At 34.5% G+C, this 19,240-nt stretch overlaps 1 protein-coding gene across 1 annotated transcript in view; it reads right to left on the bottom strand.

The window, feature by feature from the left end:
• Nucleotides 1–725: 725 nt before the first annotated feature.
• The window catches only part of MTNR1A (melatonin receptor 1A), a 49,930-nt gene continuing 31,415 nt past the window's right edge, over nt 726–19,240 (bottom strand). The window contains 1 exon segment of the mRNA NM_001048257.1: nt 726–1,602. Within this exon segment, the coding sequence (NP_001041722.1) occupies nt 734–1,602 (869 nt within the window). The 3' untranslated portion in view covers nt 726–733.

Here is a 19,240-nt window from a genome sequence, read left to right as displayed (position 1 = left end):
CTGAAATGGCCTGAGCTGATAAATCATGGCTCTTTTCCTTCCTTGCTGTTTATCGTCCTGCCCTTGGAGCTTTGAAGATAATAATTCAGGCATGTTTCTCCTCCTAAATGCTATTTTAAAATTAAGAAGTCAATTGAGAATGTTATTCCTAGGAGGGCTGGTGAGGTTTAATATCCAAAAAAATTATATTCATGTCCATGTTAGGAGCAAAGAAATATGGATAGAAGTACTCACCAAAAATCCTAATGAATTTTCAGTTACCTTGATTTTTCACTTCACCTCTCATAATATATTTCATAAAGGTCTGATTTCATTTTTTTAAAAGAAGTTTTCAGAGGTTTTAGGATCAGGACTGTAACATGGACAGAAAAAGCATGTGGAAAGTGGCAGGAATAGTTTTATGATTTGTTTTACTGAACTAGGCAATACGGATACTTCTGATTCAATCTCTTTCTAGGTGCTTATCTCTATCTAAGAAAAAAAAAAAAGGAAGCCATTCATAACTTTTTATTTCCTCAAGGATGTCACTATGTCATTATACAAGGGATATACCATTGCATAAGAGGCTCTGTATGTCAAGGCTCTGTAACAAGCTTCCAAACACCATGAGAGGAATTTGATCAAAGTGCTTTCAGTGTAGAAGGTATATTTCACAACAATATTTAACAGGTGGTCTAATAAAACGGACAATTTTGTTGAACGCTGTTGAGTGATAATAGTAAAATTCCCATTTTCAGACAGAGTCCACCTTCACTTGGTTGTTGTTTGTAATCAGTGGAGAAGGTTTGCTTCTCATTCTGTCTCCTGCATCATTAGAACTATCCTGGAAAAAAACTTTTGCTGTACAAAAATTGACAATAATTCTCTTGTATTCTCTTCTGAAGTTCTGGTTCAGGAGTCCATATACTATAGCATTAAGGCAGCTGTTGAAATATGCCATGTAATAACTAGACACAAACAACCACTCTGGAATCCTAGGGATTACAGTTTTTGGATTGACAGCCACTGCAATGCCTATAAAGTTCAAAGGAGCCCAGCAGACTGCAAACAGTACAAATACCACAAACATGGTTACAAAGTTTCTGAAGTCATGTGGTTTCAGCCTAGGGTTGTTATCTGGTTTAACCCTTCGCCTTACCTGGATAACGAGGATCCATATTCGCAAGTAACAGAAAGTAACTACGGCTATGGGAAGCAGGAAGTGGAAAAACACAACTGCTATAGTGTATGCTGAGCTCACAGACTGTGCAAATGTACAGGAGTAAATCCTGGGGTCATACTGGAGCGATCCCACAAACAGGTTGGGCACGATAGCAACAAATGTTAGGAGCCATATGAGAACAATATAGCACAATGAATTCCTGTCGCTGTACAGCTTGTCATATTTGAGGCTGTGGCAGATATAGCAGTACCGATTGATAGCGATGCCTGTAATATTGAAGATTGATCCAATGACACTTAGGCCCATCAAGAAGCCACTAATCTGGCAGTGTAGGTATCCCAGTTTCCATCCGTTGTGAAACACAGATGTGAGGACCAGTGGATAAGGGTAGATAGCTACTATCAAGTCGGCAACTGCCAGGCTTACAACAAACACATTTCCTGTAAAATAAATATAAAAAGGCAAGTATTAGTTTTTCTTTTGCTCTTTTCTGTCATTTCTGCTCTAGTTATATTAATGAGCAGCCTCAGTGGAACACTTTAACTGTGATCAGTTTCTACTTCCTAGCTCAAAATTCATTGTCATATATCAGAAATAAGTGACTCAATTTTAGTTTTCTTCCAAGAACTGCATCTTTAAGTTAAGCTACCTTTTTAAACTGTCTTTACTATTTTATCTACCATGACCTATTATTTTTATCATGCCATTTATTTGGATTCTTTCAATCACACAGACTTAGAATCCATATCAAATCAAAATATTCATAGCTTTAAGGTTTGCTTTGGTTTTAAATAGTCTCACTTGAAAAATAAGCAAAATATACTATTTCTAATAAATTTCCAAAATCAAATCTACCTTCTTTATTTAACTTCCTTTCATTGCATCAACTAGCCCTTAACTTGTCTAGTCGTGAAATTAAAATATCTTTTCTCCCATTTATATTTCAAGCTTCCATGACTTGCGTATGACTTTTACATTGTTCGCTTTGAAACTGCTAGCAAGTATTTAAATAATCTTAACTTCTAAGAGTCATTTTGAAAACAGACTCAGTTGTTTTTCCTAAAGACATGCTTTTCAGTAAAAAAAGAGATGCTGGGCAGTGGCCTAGACAGTTCCCAGACAGTACTGATGCCCCATTTTTCTCTGCCTCTAAACTGGAAGATTAGACAATGGAACATTCTGCTGATTCATTTTTAAACAAAGGGAGATTATATTCTTCAAAGACAACAGAATCCATCATGTTTTGAATTCATTTTTTGAGTAATTTTTTTGAGAAGAGATTATATTTTCTGTTTTTAGTTGCTTAAATGATAACCCATCTGAATACCGCCCAACCTTTCTGATTTCTAAGAAGAGGCTCACAAGAAACATTGATGTCACTTTTATTAATTTCTTTAAAATAACTATTACATGTAAAGCATTAGTTATTCATGCCCATAAGTACAGAAAGCTCTCAATTTTATCTTTACTTGCATGTTTGTAGGTATATAAATGCATAGACATTTGATATTCTACTTTGTAGTTTTGAGATTATTCACGGAAGATGAAATACGAGCTTCTATTACAACCTGTAATAAAATATATTATTAGTTTCAGATTATGTACAGTTTCAGTGCTAATCCAAGATGGGCTTGGTGAATTATTCTATGCATTTATTCTGAGCATACAAAATATAAGCAGATAGTAGCAGGTTAGTAGGAAAGACAAAACTATCTATGGACCAATATGTTGTTTTAGCTGCCAAAATTCTCAAAACTACTTTTTTAACATATTATTTCAAATATCTTCAAATGCATAGTCCCTTACCAATCTCAGGCTTTAAATGTCCAGTTAGAAATGTTCAATCTGCAAATACTGTCAGAGAAAACCAGAAATTATCTTTCTCTGGATGCTACCTACACTGTTGTTTAAATTTTGATACATGCACAAAGTACCACATTTGATACTTATACTAATGACACCTGGAACAAATGGCCTCCATTAAAAGACTGCTGCACCAGTTTTTCTTGATTTAGTATCTGGATTTATAAATAACTTTCTTGTGATGGTGTCTGTAGCTGTTTCGTCTTTGACTGGGGATTCACTGCCAGACTGAAATATGCTTATCCTGAAGCCTTTGGCAGAATTCCAGACCATTTCAGCACAAACATCACAGCTTCTTTAAGCAGAAGATGACACAGGAAAAAAAGCACTGCTTTCAGAATTTATCTTTGACGTAGTGGCAACTGATACAAGAAAAGAGACTGTATGGAACTGAGAGCTCTTTGTTTATCTGATGAATCAAGAAGTGGAAAGTAAATTAAAAGGTGCTGTTGGCAGGTTTTTTTTTCCCCCTGTCCGGAATATTGCAGGATTGATTAAGTGGTATCATATAAACCCCAGACACTTATTAAAATGTAATAAGAATATAATAGAATTTTAAAATAGAATTTGAAAAGAATTCTATTTATATTTGCTTAGTAACATTCTGCTTAGCTGGAGACTTCCTATCCTAAACTTTTTTCTCTGCCATCCACTAAAACTTCTGCTGCTGCTCACCATTATAATTTGCTAACATTGCAATCATTTACCCACTTTAGCCAAATGATAAGGACAAAGTTAAAAGGGGTTTTTTCCCTTTAAAAGGTGTTGTATAGAAAGGTGATAGATGATATACATTTCTCTCTGAATAGTTTTAACTTTGGAAACACGTGAGTTTAAGAAGAGTAGGTACTCTTGTCTCTGAATCAGCCAAATTTCAGGCTTTCATAAACTTGTATACCATGGTTGTTCCAGGCTTTTTCAACTGGCTGCTGTAGAATGACAAACTGAAAGTCTTGGAAACACAAGCTGTTTCATGTGAAAATTGCAGGCAAGCAGGAGTATAGGAGGATATCCTAGTAGTCTAGCTAAAAGAAAAAAAAAAGGAATCATGAGTTTGGAAATCAAGCCCCAAGCTGCCAGCTCATGGTTAGTATGTCAGCTGAATGAGTAAAGTGCTGGGGGTGGAAACTGCTTGGAAACCAGATACCCGTTTGCAGACAGGACTTTTAATTTGCCTTTCAGGAAGGGTTCTTTTAAAACTTGACTTCAGATAAATTTTTGTTATGAGCATGGAAATTGTTTTGCTAAGACAGAAAATTTAATTTAAAAAAAATTGGCATCATTATGATTGTTGAATATTTTGGGGTTCATTTTTTCAGACCTTGAAGTTGAATCTGGAGCTGAGCTTTCATATGTTATATAAAAAAAAATTTAAAAACATGATCCTAGCTTTAGGTACCACAATTACTGGAAAATATTGGTAATTGAGGAAATTCCCATATTATAGTAGCATATTGTGAAATTAAACTCTTATGTTTGTAGCATAAGTGGTATTTTAGAGGCGAGTATCATAAAAAATGTTTATATTAAAGTGTTAATTTTTATCTTCAGAGTTGGGTTTGAATAGAATGCTATAAATGAAACCTGAAGTTCTACAATGAACCCTTCAAAAAGGCCACAAAATCAAAATCTTGAATAACTCTTCCTTGAAGAAAAAGTATTCATTCTCTTTAGAGAGTAAGATCACGTAACTGTGAAAAAATGTGATTTGTGTACCTAAAGAATATATTATTATGCATTAACACCAGCTGGCTGAACTGAGAAGGCAGAGGTTGAATTTCTTGACTTTGACATAAGCCAAATAAGCTTTAATAAAGTTAAGCAAATGTACAGTGGATGTATGTGGGAAGAAAGATAATCTACTGGTAACCAGCTTGAGCAAGATATGTTTTAAGATGCTGTCTAAAGCAATGTTCCACTAAATATTTTCACCACCCTTACTGAAAAAGAAACCTTTCTGCTCATCAAACACATAGCAACATCAGATCTATCTGCTGAATATAAAGCTGCATTAATGCAACAGAAAACAAATGTTTTCCTAGACAATTTGACTTTTCCAAGAGCACAATACAACATTAAATGAGTATAAAAATCTCGACTCTGACAGATTATAAGAAAAAATGCTTATGGGATTGCCAAGATATCAAAATGAATAAAGAGCCTCAATAAAAACTACATGATGTAGTTGTATCAGTAGCAACTTTTATTTGCAGAACATATACAAATTACTGTGAGGGTTGTTATTCCCTAGATTTAGTGCTAAGTATGTCCTGAATGATAATTAGAAAGTCACCAGAAATTTCTAGCAACTGAAATAGATGCAAAATATTAATGGAAAAAGATTAAAGTTACATAGACTAGGTGGTACTGAATGCCTGCCATAGAGTTAGAATGGAGGGCTGAACACTGCCAGAAGGTCAAAAATGGCTAATTCTTCTGGCAATTTTAGGAGAACTGAGGGTGATGTGGTCTACAAAGCCCTTTCCTCAAGTGTTAGGACTATGAAGTACTCTTACTCTTCTAAAATATTTAGCCTGGGAAAAATAATCTACTGTAAAAAAGGGAAACAGGTTATGTATGGAAAAAACCCCAATCTTTTAAAGCGTTAGGGGTATTCCAGCTAGGATATTTGGTACTCAGAAAATCTGAGTGAATTTTAGAAAAGAGCTCATATTCTGGCATCATCAGTATGGCTACTTTTTCTTCTTTTTTTCACAAGTTATTTCTATACCTTTTAATATTGGTTGCCAAGTCATTATTCTATTTACCTTTTTCAAAGTTTTTCAGATAAACAATATTTTGGCTTCTTACAACAAATACTTTCCACAAGCCATCATGTTTTCATCATGCAGTTGCATTTTGAAACACATACCATCACATTTCCATTTCTGCTTCAGGTTGGAACAATTTTAGGTGAGGGTTTTTTATCTTTATGCCAACTGGAATTGCTTTATCTTTTAGGTAAGACCAAACAATATGTGCAGCTGTCATTGAAGTAACATAAAAGGATTTTGTTTCAGTGGCCACTGTCTCAGACCTCTAATGTTTACTTGCTAATATATCTTTTAGGAAAGAGGACAGTGTAATTGGTCCAACACCATTAATTTTCAGAAGATGAAACTTCATTTCTAATGATCAGATTTATGTAATTCTTATTTACTGTCTTTTCACCACTTGTAAGATATTGCCAGATACATTAACAGTCATTTCCAATTGTTTCATAACTAGCCTTAATTAACAGGATGCTTTCCTATAAATTTTGATCATGTTTTGTAGACATTAAATATTATTTAAATATCATAAAAGTATCATATCATACAAGTTTGTTATGTACACATTTTTTACACATTTAATGGCACAAAAAAAATTATTTACATTTTTAAGTACTGGTTTCTGATCATTCTAATACTTCTACAAATTTTCTTCAAGGATAGCTTACAGATTTTTTGGCATTATGAAATCTTTCTGATTAATCTAGCCCTTGTTCAGGATGTTAATTTGGGAATTTATGCTCCTAGCTGAAAACAAGACTATGATAGACGCTCACCAGTGAATGCCTGCAGCATCAGAAACTTTAAATGTGATACCTCATAATGGTGCAGCATCAGAGAGATGAACTTCTTCCTTAGAAAGGCATTTTGTCAGGCCTGTGCTTATTTAAGGATATTTCCATGCACAAAATGACAAATATTAAAGCTAGATTTGTTTCATATTCAATGACTATTTTTGCCCTGAATGTTATTATATTAGCACCAATATTTCACTTATAAAATATCTTAAACAACTACAAAATCAAGGAGTGAAAGCTGTTTTTGTGATTACCTAATACAAATATAATAAAATTTTCTGTACTTCTTTCCAGAAACAGATCTGAGCTCTACTCAATGTTCCTTCTACCAGTGAGATTAACCAGTCAGAAAGTTTCAAGAAAAAAGATCAGTTCATAATCTTTCTAGCATTAAATTAATACTGGAGAGTTGTTGTACCTGGCAGCACAGTTTGGGTTTTCACAGAGATCATGCACAACAAAAATTGGTAAATTAAAATAGTTGTAAGTGGGGACAATGACCATGGTTTCTTAGAAAAAAATCCCAAAGTAAGGTTACCTAGACAAGTAAGTGTGCAGTCCTAGCTTCACTGAAGAAAGATTTGAATTGTCTAAGAAACCAACAGTCCTTGTAGCTCAGCATCAAAATGGCACAAAACAGCTGAGCAAAAATGTAGGAATAAATATTACATAAGCTCTAGTTACTCCTGGGAGCTTCATTCACTTTACAGATCATAATATCAACTCCCCTAGATCTGAAAAGCCTATTTTTAAACTAAAGGCACTATTTATAAACCTGTCCTGAATCAAGAAGTCCATGTGCACATTAAATTTGAATAATGTGATGGGCCTGTGGGGTTTTCTTCTCATAGCAAGTTAACCCTGATGCTGCAGGCGGTGATGCAGGGAAATGTAAAATATTTAAAGTCCATAGTCAACCTTGTAGCTTTAAGCATATGTAAGAAAACCCCTCTCTTTCCTTTTAAGCTTAGAAAAGACCTTGTATTACTTTGTCATTTTCATCAAAACTTATTCCAATGTACACTTCTGTCATATCATAGAAGGGACTTTCAGACCTTCTATCATCTCATAGGGATGCTAATGAAACTAACAGGGCAATTAAAGACATTGCCACTGCATATAGAGGTAATGATGATAGGCAGGTAACTTGTTAGCACTGAGGGGAATATTAAATATTTGAGGTTTAAACTAATTTGCAATCTTACTAAAGTAGAAATACTTAGTGTTAGGTAAGTTCAGATGCTGAAATGACCTAAACAATCTCAACATTTAACTCCAGTTAATAGATATTCAGGGTTCTGTGTCTTACAGGGTCTGGACAGCTGGACAACTACCTAAGAGTACATTAGAGAAGTACTGAAGAATAGATTTGTTAAAGAGATATCAGAATAATCTATATTGTAATATTTTGTTTCACTGTGCTGAAAGTTGAAGAAAAATTTACATAATCAGCACAGCATAAATAAAGATTACTGATGTATTCAGAAAAGAAAACGCTATACTGTATTTAGATTAATTATCACACAGAATCTCCCAGTGAAGCTGCAGCAACAATTAAATTTGAAATGCCTATGCCATCTTCTGGCCAAGAAAATCAGACACATGAAAGTTTAATTGGCAGAAAATGGCAGTGACAAATTATGTAGTATTCAGACCAAAGGAATGGTTGTGTATCAGGTCCAAGTTGACTGTAGCCAAAGAGTATGCAGATGAGATTAAGTGTTTTTACAGATATGCCAAACAACATACAATTTTCTTTGGTTTTATCACCTACCATCTTTGTCTGCAATCCCATGGTACACATGTGAGTGAGAAAGCTCCTGCTCTCCTTCTCACAGTCTAAAAATATCTGTTGCTGCTATTTTTAGTGGTTCAGTCATGAGAGGAAAGTGATGTGAGTTTACTCTCAGGCACAGAAGGGAATCGAATCCATATACTGGATGAGTGCTACAGACTTGGGGATGTTTCTTGCCTGTGGCAGTTTTGTATGACATGCCAGGGCTGCTTTGAAATTATCTCTTATATTGGACCTCTCACATGAGAGGCATACTTAGTTTGTACATGTTTAGGCAGATTTAGGATGTGCAGGGATATTGAATACCCCAGTACTGATAAGACTGAGGTATTTCTGGGTATGCCAAGAAGAGCAGCACTATCTACTGGATTAATTTTCCTGACATGAAATATAAAGCACCTGAGGAAAGCAGCACTAAAGAAAAGGCCTGGACAACCATTGCCTACTTAGGCACCTAACACAGGACTAAACAGGAGCTGACATTGACTGAAAATCTCTTGTGAAACTGAACTTAAAAAAAATCTAAAAGTGGTCAGGTTTTGGGTCTTGTGGTCAGTGACATGAAATATTTTGCTTTGAGATTCTACATAGTGGATCCATATCCAAGATATTTTGCTTTAGAAACATCGGCAAATTGAACAAGACTTCTATTCTTTTACAGAAACTTCTAAAATTTTATCACAGCTATCTATTTACCTTGGTAACAAGATAGTATTAAACTGGCATGGTCATAGGGTTTTATACTTTTAAAACAGAGAAATATAAGATAAAAGTGACTCTTTTCACTCAGCCAAGAGTGAACATAAAATATCAAGAAGGCTTGTAATGACACTGATGTGAATCAACAAATCCTGCCGTCTTATAGGTGAAAGTTGGAAACCAGGGCAGGCTGGCTGAATATTGGTATTCAACCAGGGCATACTGGTGAATGTCTCAAGTTCTGTGACCTCGGTTTTGGCTCTTATATCTGCCTGGCCTGTTCTTTCCACAGTTCACTGGGTGGGTGTCTTTTCAAGGTCAGAATATCTATCCCTTTGAACATCAGCTTCTTCCATCTTGATGACAATATTTCAGACATCAAATAGATTTGCCTGAATAACTTATCCACTTTTACAGAAGGGAATTATATTACCACTTCTGACTTGATCTTTTCTATCTCTAATTTCTGTGATTCATTTGAGAGGAAAAAAATCCTGTGGACAGCCTGTTCTCCAACAAGGTATTGCCTAGATGTTACAGAACACTGAGGTTCAGCAAGCTGTATGAAACCAATTAGAATAACAATACTGCTGATGTCAGAGGATCACGCTACTGAAGTGCATCACAGTAGAGTCAATGTGAGAGTACTTTTCTTCCCTTCAACTGTATTTGCACTAAAGACAGGAAATATATGGAAAGACAAAAATTATACTGTTCACAGTAATATCAGAGCTCAGATAAATAAAACTAATAATACAGTTCAAACATAGGAAACGGCAGAGATTGATGCTTATGAAATATAATTGTGTTTTGTGCCTGTACAAAATCTCACAGATCTGTCAAGACTAAATAATGTGAAGATGCAGTCTATTCCCTTCCAAATCCTAATATGTATTTTGAGAAAACAAGTGGGAGAAAACAGGATAGTGAAGTTGCAACCACAAAACTGACGGGAGAGCCTGACAGGAAAGGCTTCTCTACTGCATAAAACGTTGCAAACAAAAAATCACTTTCCTGAATTTCTTTGAAAGTCACACTTTTATGTAACAGGATTTTGTGGTTGAATTTGTCCAGAATTTTTCATGGGATGCAAAAGAAATTTAAAAATTCTCTAGAGGATAAAATAATCCATTTTCTTTCTGTTATGACTAATAACTGTATAGCTGGTCATCCAGCCAATGTAGACAGCAGACAGCAAAGCTATTAAAATGAGATCATAAAATAGTCTTCCCAGTTTTTTCTCTTAAAATCAACAGTGGTAAGACACCTGCCAAGAAAGTCAGAAATAGCATTATAGAAAAAACCCCACTTATAGAGTTACACACGTGTGTTTACCCTCCCCTCCTCTATCTATTCTCTATTTCTCTATTCCTCCTTTTATTCCTTTTAATATTTATTCCATCACTGTGTTTTTTCTCACTGCCTTACACCCCAAAATATTTTGTTTCTGACAGAAGCCTTTCCCCTCCATATTTTCCCCTCTTTTTCTCTCCTCTTTGTTGCCCCATGTTTCTTAGAAAAGAAGGGTTTGTTTAGGAAAGTAACTGATGGTACCAAGAATTCTTGCTGTTCTATACCATCAGAAATGTATCACCACTGGAAACTGAAAAATAGGCAAATAAGTGTAACTTCCATATGCATGGCAGCAAGGTGAAGAATTTTAATATCCATCTTCTCTACTGTTTGTCTTTTCCTCTTCATGATGAACAATCAAATCAAGGAAACAGCGTATGGGGAAACAGCTCTGGATTAAAAGAAAGTGAAGACCCCAAGATGTGCAGTTCCTTTCTTCTGTAAAAAAGATTTTAAAACCTTGTGAAATTTGCTCCAACTTTTGGACCAAAATATACTTCCAGCCCAACACTAGACACCTATACTACACTCCTTTTTCTGTTGTTTGTATATGTCCACAGACTGCCAGGAGAAACCTTTACTTAACACATTCTTTTATAATTTGATGGGAACCCACACCTGCAGCAGGATTCTGTACCTTCTACAATGGAGTAAAAATGTGGCAAGAAATATAAATTAGATCTTAAACTGGTTACACTGAGTTTCAGGCAAATTCAAAATATGACAAAATGACAAAACAACAAAGCAGATAACTTTCTTCGAGCAGATATTCTGGATTGTTGCAGCAATCAATTAAATTATAGCCCTAGTAATTTAAATTTGTCAAAATCTTAGAGGCAAGGTACATTTTTGCCCCTTGTATTATAAAAAAAATGGATTTAGATATATGGTGGGTTTATAAGAAATTTATTTATTTATTAAGGAAGAATTAAGGAAGAATAAATATAAGAAATATAAGAATATAATATAGGAATATAGGAATATAATATAAGAAATCTATATGAAATTAAGGAAGAAGGTAGTTTATTCATTATTGCCATCATTCATTAATCATAATTTTTTATCTCCTGCACAGCTCCTGCTTCCTGACTTGGAAGCATTGTTTGTTTGCTTATATTAGATGTGTATTTTTAAATATGTTGTTGATGAAATGTACAGTTGAAATTTTGTATTAGATGAGAAAGAATGAAAGTGTTGCACTACCTTAAGTAAAATCTGTATTTTAATTTGTATCAAAAAAGTTGCAGGAAACATACACTTTATCTGCACCTAAACCCCCTTGTTCTTGTTCTTTTTTTTTAACTCAAGATCTAACTTCTAGTCCTCTCATAGAACTAAAATAGATGAGAACCAATAAAATTCTGAGTTTTTTAATGTTATCCTCATTGCTAGTAGCAACAGTCTATAAAGAATTTAAGATAAAGCTTAACTCTTGTGACATTTGAAAGACCATAAATTATTTTCATCTATTCCAAGGCTCCCTGGGATTTTTATCTTTGTACAATTTAGTTTCTTCATTACAAAAGCAACTGTCAGAATAGACAAAACTACAGGAACAATCTGACTATCGATTTTACAGAACTTTAAAAATAGTCTTAAGTAACTTTTCCTGTAATTCTTCAGACAAATAGAGATATGAATTTTTTTCAGTATTTTTTCTGAATGGCTTAATTAGACACTCTGACTTCACTGCAGCCAAAAGGACTAAGCTCTCCTAAATTCATGCCAATACCTTTACAGTATATTTGAGAAGTACTGATGCTCATGTGCATCAATTAATTACTCTGCAACTGGATGCACTATTATACTTGAAGGTAATTAACATACCTCCACTTAAATTTCAACTGAATAATCTATTTTTTGCTATTGGTCTGAATGATGAATCTTTCACAGAAGTTGGCTCTGGGTTGACTAGATCTCTAGAAGTCATAATAAGGAGATCTAATTTGTTGCTTGTTTCTTTGGTTTTTTAATTTTATTTTATTTTTCCCTGTATGATGAGAGTTCATACAGAACAGAATAAAATTTACAAGCAGTAATAATTTTAGAGAAAACTTATTCGACAAATAGTGATGCTATTATTATAGGATTATTATAATATGCTATTATTACTATCTAACAATAGTTAGGTATGATTACCCTTTGACATCATAGAATATTTCAGGTACTTCCACACTGTGAAAGTGAGGTCAATTTGAAGGATGATTCTTCTCTTTAGTAACTACTGATATTGAAGTAAAAAATTTTTCAATATCCTCTTGATTATTTAATTAGAAAACACATGACTTTTACATTTAATGCTTATTAGAATAAAATGGGGTTTGGATTTGTGCCTTTTATCTTAACAGTATTAAATGAAGTTCTTTATTGAGAGCTCCATTACATAGAGACATCTAATTCAGCATACAGATGAATTTGCCAAACCACTGAATCCTTAGAAGTAGGCTTAAGAAAAGAAAAAAAAAAGAAGAAAAAAAAGGATAAAATAATGATTCAGCTAACTCTACTGACAAGTTGAAGTAATGTAAGTGACCAAATAAGTGGGTCATTACATTATTGAATTGTTATTTTTCTCCATTTTTTTAGTTATTTGCCTTTTCTCTGGGTTTTACTTTCATGAAGAGTGGTTTAGAATTTCTCAGAAAGAATTTATATTTTCGTTGCTTAAGACCAAACTGCTTATTTATTAGTGAATGCAGTCAAAAAACTAAGAGTCTATGGCACTAGCTAATATGTAAGAAATATATAAATGGTGTTGACTTTCAGTACCTATATATGTCTTCAGAACTTATCACTCAATGTTCTTACTTAACAAGATGCACAAGACTGTCCAGCACAATAATACAAAACTGCTGAAATCTACACTTGCTGTCAAAAGTATTGGATTTTGTATTATAGTAATTTCAGTGTGGTGCATTTAAAAGCTCTTTTATGATATCTGAATTATTTGTACCCATTGATTTTTGTTATGATTCAGAAATATCCTAACTGAGCACTTTGAGAAACCAAACACAATTTGTAAAATTAAGTTCAATATCTTCAGTGTAAAAATGTGAGCCCGTTCACTATGTGCCAATAAAATAAATCTGAAAAACTATACCACCATTATAATCTTACAGTGTTATGTATGTAATAGCTGTGGAGCTCCTTTCCTTTTATAATGCCTATTTTTTTGTCTTACACTCCTTTCAATCTTTGTTTAAATGCTATCAAGAATCTTACAGAAAAAAAAAGCTTTTAAGCAAGCTGAAAAGCTATATATAGACAGCTAAAGATAGTATCCTTTTAAATATTCAGTAAAAACGTTTCCAGTTCTCCCTCTGAACCTTACTGCTCAGTTCTTAATCTTTTTTTAGGCACAAGCTTTCTGTGTGCCAACATAATTCATTATTTAACAAAATTTAGCAAACCAGAAGTCAACACTACTACTTATGAAACTAAAAATAAGAAACCCAAAGAAATGTGGGATAACAGCCTCAATGAATATTAATAAAAAGTATGTCTATGTTGAAAGGATGCCAAAAGAGTAGAAGTTCTGTACATTAGTGTATGTCAAAGATGCCATGTACTTATATTGTGTTACAAAACCTGACTCGAAGTTTATTGTGAAGAAGAATGGGTGGCAAGGAAGCCTTAGCTTCCAACAGCACTGAAGAGTAGCTTCACATTTCTTTACTTTGTTCTATTAGGGAATAACCACCTCATTTTTAAAACAATATCTTTGTAAAATCTTCTACAGGTGACTGAATGCTAAAAAAAAGGTGGGGGGAAAAAAGCGTCTTTCATACCTCATCTAAAACCACGTAGATTTTCTTACTTTAGTTTCAGAAAGATTGGTATTTAGCTTTGTAGGTGAAAAGATTTCTTAAAAAATTTTAAAAGACAGCTTGAGCTCCTCAGAGAAACATTTTAGCCTTTTCCATGAGTGAGTACAAAAATGTCTGTTTTAGCACATTAATGTATTTTTTAAACTAATAGCAGAAGAGCTTCCCCTAAAGATCTGAATAATAGTTTTCATTTGTGTTGTGAAAAACTGGTCAGTTCATGAATCAGAATTTAATTATTTTGGTAAAAGGTAAAAAAAATCTCCCTGTAAATCTTTTATTGAAATTCTTTGTGCCAACTGAAACCATTGATAGGCTATAGTAGAACTTCTTGGCATTATGGTCACTTCCTGATAGACTTGAATTCAAATTTTAGGAAAGGCCAAGTGGATTTTGTGTTTATAAATTCCAGTATCTGGAATAGGACTGTTTCAGTTCTTTACAGTATTTTTAGATATATTTTATTAACAAGCTTGCTTCCTGTAAGTTTGGTGTGGAGGATGTTGCTATGGTCAAAGCTTTAAAACAGATCAATCAGCTTTCTTACAGCGAGCTCAGTGAAGAAAACAACGTGAGACAGAGAACAATAAAAACAAGCCAGTTTCACCCTGCATTTTTTGTATTTCTATGGCACCTTCTTTCTTCCAGAATTGATTTCTGTCAGTTCCATACTTGGAGGGTCTCCTGTGGGCCTCTTGTCATTTCTTAGGCCTGATGTGTTTTCTGTTCTTCTCAGCCATCCCAATTCCTGCTGTAGCTGCAAGTTCTCTTCTTGATGCCTTCCTGTTTGCTGGTCCTTGCTTTTATCTGGGAGATAAACCTCACCCACATATGCCTTTACCAACAATATGTGGCAAGCAGAGTGAGAAAAAATATAACAAATACCCTTATTCAGACTTAAGGGAGAGAAAAACAGTAGTTAAACATTTCATTCTAAAGGCAGTCCCTGAAAATGTCTCTTGAAAGTCTGCAAGGAATTAAAAATCTATGCCAAACTGCTAAATCAAACAAATGAACAAATACATCCAACTTTATTCTTCCAGCATAAGAAAGTACTTAGTTATATGAGATTTTCTAGGACAGATATAAAAGTGAGAAGATGTAAAAAGCAGGACCAGTATTAAAGGAACAAAGCAAAGTATTGTTTAGCTTATCCATCAGTGATTTGGATGAAGAGGCAGATGCCTCCTCAGCAAGCTCAGTGAACACAAAGCTGGGATGAGTGGCAGACAACCCAGAGTGCTGTGCAGCCCTTCTGAAGGACCATGACAGCCTTGAGAGATAGACAGAGAAATTGAAGCACTTTTGATAGGATGATGGGGAGAGACTTGCTCCACTTCCCTTCTGCCCCAGGGAACTGCATTTTGGAAAGTCTCTCCACAGATGAAGCATGAGAGCAGCCAGGTTCACTGTGAAATTCATCCTCTCATGCTTAGATTCTACCATATCTCAACAGTAAAATTATTGTTGAACAAATGTTCATGCAATTAATTAGTATTGCAATTATGATTTTTACCATAAACTGCAGAAGTATAACTTCAATGCCTTTTAATAATAACAAAAAAATTTATTTTTTTTTTTGCAATTAATATCCTGTGCATTCTAGCCTATTTTTAGTCACCCAGATCACAGAATCATCAAGGCTGGAAGAAACCTTCAAATTCAACTAGTCCAATCATCAACCCATCACCACCGTAACAACCCCTAAACTGTATCCTCGAGTGTCACACCCAGATGTCTCTTGAATATTTCCAGAGATGGTGAACTCACTAACTCCCTGGGCAACTTATTCCTTGCATTTTTTTTCCCTTAATATGTAATCTGAACCTCCCCTCCACAGCTTAAGGCCAGTTGCTCTTATCCTCTCCCTTGAGACATGGAAGAAGAAATCCACCCTCACTTCACTACAACCTCTCAGGTGCTTGTAGAGAGCAGTGAAGTTGTCCCTGAGCCTCCTTTTCTCCAGACTAAACAATCCCAGTTCCTTCACCCTCTCCTGTAGGACTTGTACCTCAGCCCTTCTCCAGCTCTGTTGCCTTTCCCTGGACTGGCTCCAGCCCTTCCCCGTGTTTCTTGCAGTGTGTGGCCCAAAACCAAAGACAGGGTTCAAGCAGCAGCCTCGCCGGTGCTGAGTACAGGGAGACATTCCCTTTCCTAGTCCTGCTGGCCACATTGTCAATGACACAGGCCAGGATCCCATCGGCCATGGCACACAGCAGACTCCTGCTCAGCCAGCTCACATCCAGCACCCACTGGTGGGGCACCTCCACCGGCTGGGTCACTTCCCAGCTGTGTCATTCTGTACTCTCCAGGACCCTTCTAGATTGCCTCTTCTCTACTGTATTACATCTAGCAAGTTGAACTCCCCCAAAAGAGCAAATATAGGCTATAGAAGGCTAGAAACAGTCTTATCCATATATGGTGGGAAAAAATTAAGGACTGCCATGGATTTGTGTCTCTACAAATAGGGAAGATTATTTGAATCACTCTTGCCCCTAGTTCATAATAAAAATTTAGACGTTGATGTAAATTTGATTACAGTCCATTAATATTTAAGGTTTTAAAATCATGCTGTACATGGCTTCAAATTACAAATCAACCTCACATCTATTTCAGTTAATTGCACAAATATAGAGTACTTGGACTAGGGTTTATAGTATTAAATGACTCCATTAGTATTTTATAATTTATAAGCACATTGTTCATACATAAAATTATTCACTGAGAACACGTTATTATATAGTGACCTACATTATTATATAGGTTCCTACAGAACCTTGCTCACTGAGATTAATGAACTTCAAAGAAATTAGAAGAAATCTGAATCCCCAAAAGAGCCAATAAGAGAAATCGAGTGGAATTATCAAACCACCATGAATACATTGTGTATTGTATATTACTCACACTTATTATTATTGGACAAAATCAAGCCCTGCAAGAAACACATGTGGAAATTTCCAGTAGCAGCTATTACTGCATTTTATTATTTTAGCCATTTCATTCTCCCCCCCCCAAAAAAAAAAAAAAATCAAAAACCAAAACAAACAAAAAAACCCACAAAACCCCTATAGTGATATCAAAGCAATGCGTTTCTAGAAGAAAATTCCAAGAAGCAATAAAAATATTTTTTTAAAAAAACAAATCCGGGAGAAGTAGCATTATTATTTAAAAAAAAAAAAAAAGTGTAATGGGTGCTTAGTAGATTGGGTTTTTATTTTCACATAGTAACTTTTTAGATTTCTATTTACTAATTCATCATAATTCAGTTTCCAAAATTAAAATTTCAGGCATAACCTGTTTACTTGTAAAGTTAACTATTCTGAAGACTGAATTAATTTCTTTGCAGTCATGTATGTAAGAATGAATAAAAGTACCCCAGTAGATTCATTCATATAAGGTTCTGAAAAATCCTTTGAAGTAAATTCAAGGGTAAAAAACCAGATCTCAATGCTTTGGTTTTCATGACAAAGATTAAAAAAAATAATGCTTTTTACAGAAAGCATAAATATTTCACTATCTGGACTGAACTTTGTGTATAGAAATAAATTGAAATTCTGTATATAAAACTCTTGTACGAAATACCAGAGAAATTAATTATGGAAAAATGTCCCTCAGGCTGCAACATATTTCGGAGAAAAAATCATTAATTAAGTTATTAAGTGTCTTTTAGGCTGATGGGTGATGCTTTGCCTTGCTATAATATAAGATCATTGTTTGCTGTAGAGCCTTACCTTCATTTTCTGAGCAAAGGGATTATTTTCTTAAAAACTCATGGTTATGAGGCTGGATCAAGAGTTTAATTTAAAAACCCTAGCACCTAGTACAGACCACTTTGTGTGTTACAGATTTTGCTAAAAGGTCAGAAAAGCAAAATTTCTATTTTCAAAAGAATGGCTGCCTTCATTAGGACAGGGCTGTAACTAATTCTGGGCTTCCAGTAATCTTAAGAGAGCTGCAGTGTGGTCATGTCCAGCCTGACCTGAGCCAGCAGAAGATATTGAAGATATGTCACTTCTATAGACAGTAAATTGATGGATCACTTCCAAAATTATACTGGCTATTATTGTTATTATTATTCTGCTTCCTTCTCTGTTCTTTGATTTTTTTCTCCCCTTCCTCTACCCCCAGTTTGAGGCACAAATAGTGGAGGACACTATAGCTCAAAATTACAAGCTCTGCTTTTAGCTCATGGATGCTCCAAAAACAAAAAGAATGAGGCATTTGAAGATAATTTAATCACATTAGGACCAATCCTTTTGCTTTTTTTTTTCTCATAAAGGTACATTGATGTTGGATGGCATACGGGGAAAGACAGCCTCTGAAGAAAAATGTTTCATATTCCTTAGTCTAGTAGATACATGAAAGGATATCACAGTGTCCATCACTAAGTGATGGAAAGCTTTTTGTCCTGAAGTTTTTTATGCCATGAAGTTAATAAAAAATTGATGCCTTTGCCAGTGGCAAATGTAAACTAAAGTGAATTTGAATGTGTTTCTTATCTAGCTACAGGAAATCTTCAGAAATTATAATAAAAATACCCTATCCTAGTGATCTTGACGTTATAAACATGACAATGTGTTATGGAGGTTGTACTAGAATTTCTATTAAAAACTATCAGAACCATTAAATATTTGAAAGAATGAAAAAAAAATCCTTAGGTACTTTACTAAAACTTTACCATTAAACCTACTTTCAATCTTTCAGGTAATTTTTTATTCTAACTGGCAAATACTTTTTGTGTCTTAAATGTTGGTGCAGTCACTGAAGTTAACATATCTATCAAGTCTGACATTTTCTCCTGCAAAGTTTTATGCTCTGGGAATAGAATTGTCTTGTTTACTATTAGTTGTGTTTTGTTTAAGAGTGAATGCAAGTTATACATTAGATTTAGCAGCCTGAATGAATCTTCCAGTTATAGCCCTGTATTCCTTTGGCAAAGGCCAGCTTTATAAAAGAACATAAAAAGTGAAAGGGAC

The sequence above is a fragment of the Taeniopygia guttata genome, chromosome 4 (genome assembly GCF_048771995.1).
Source record: "Taeniopygia guttata chromosome 4, bTaeGut7.mat, whole genome shotgun sequence".
Classification (NCBI taxonomy): domain Eukaryota; kingdom Metazoa; phylum Chordata; class Aves; order Passeriformes; family Estrildidae; genus Taeniopygia; species Taeniopygia guttata.
The sequence above is the reverse complement of the archived record's forward strand: the minus strand, read 5'-3'. Positions and strand labels throughout refer to the sequence as shown.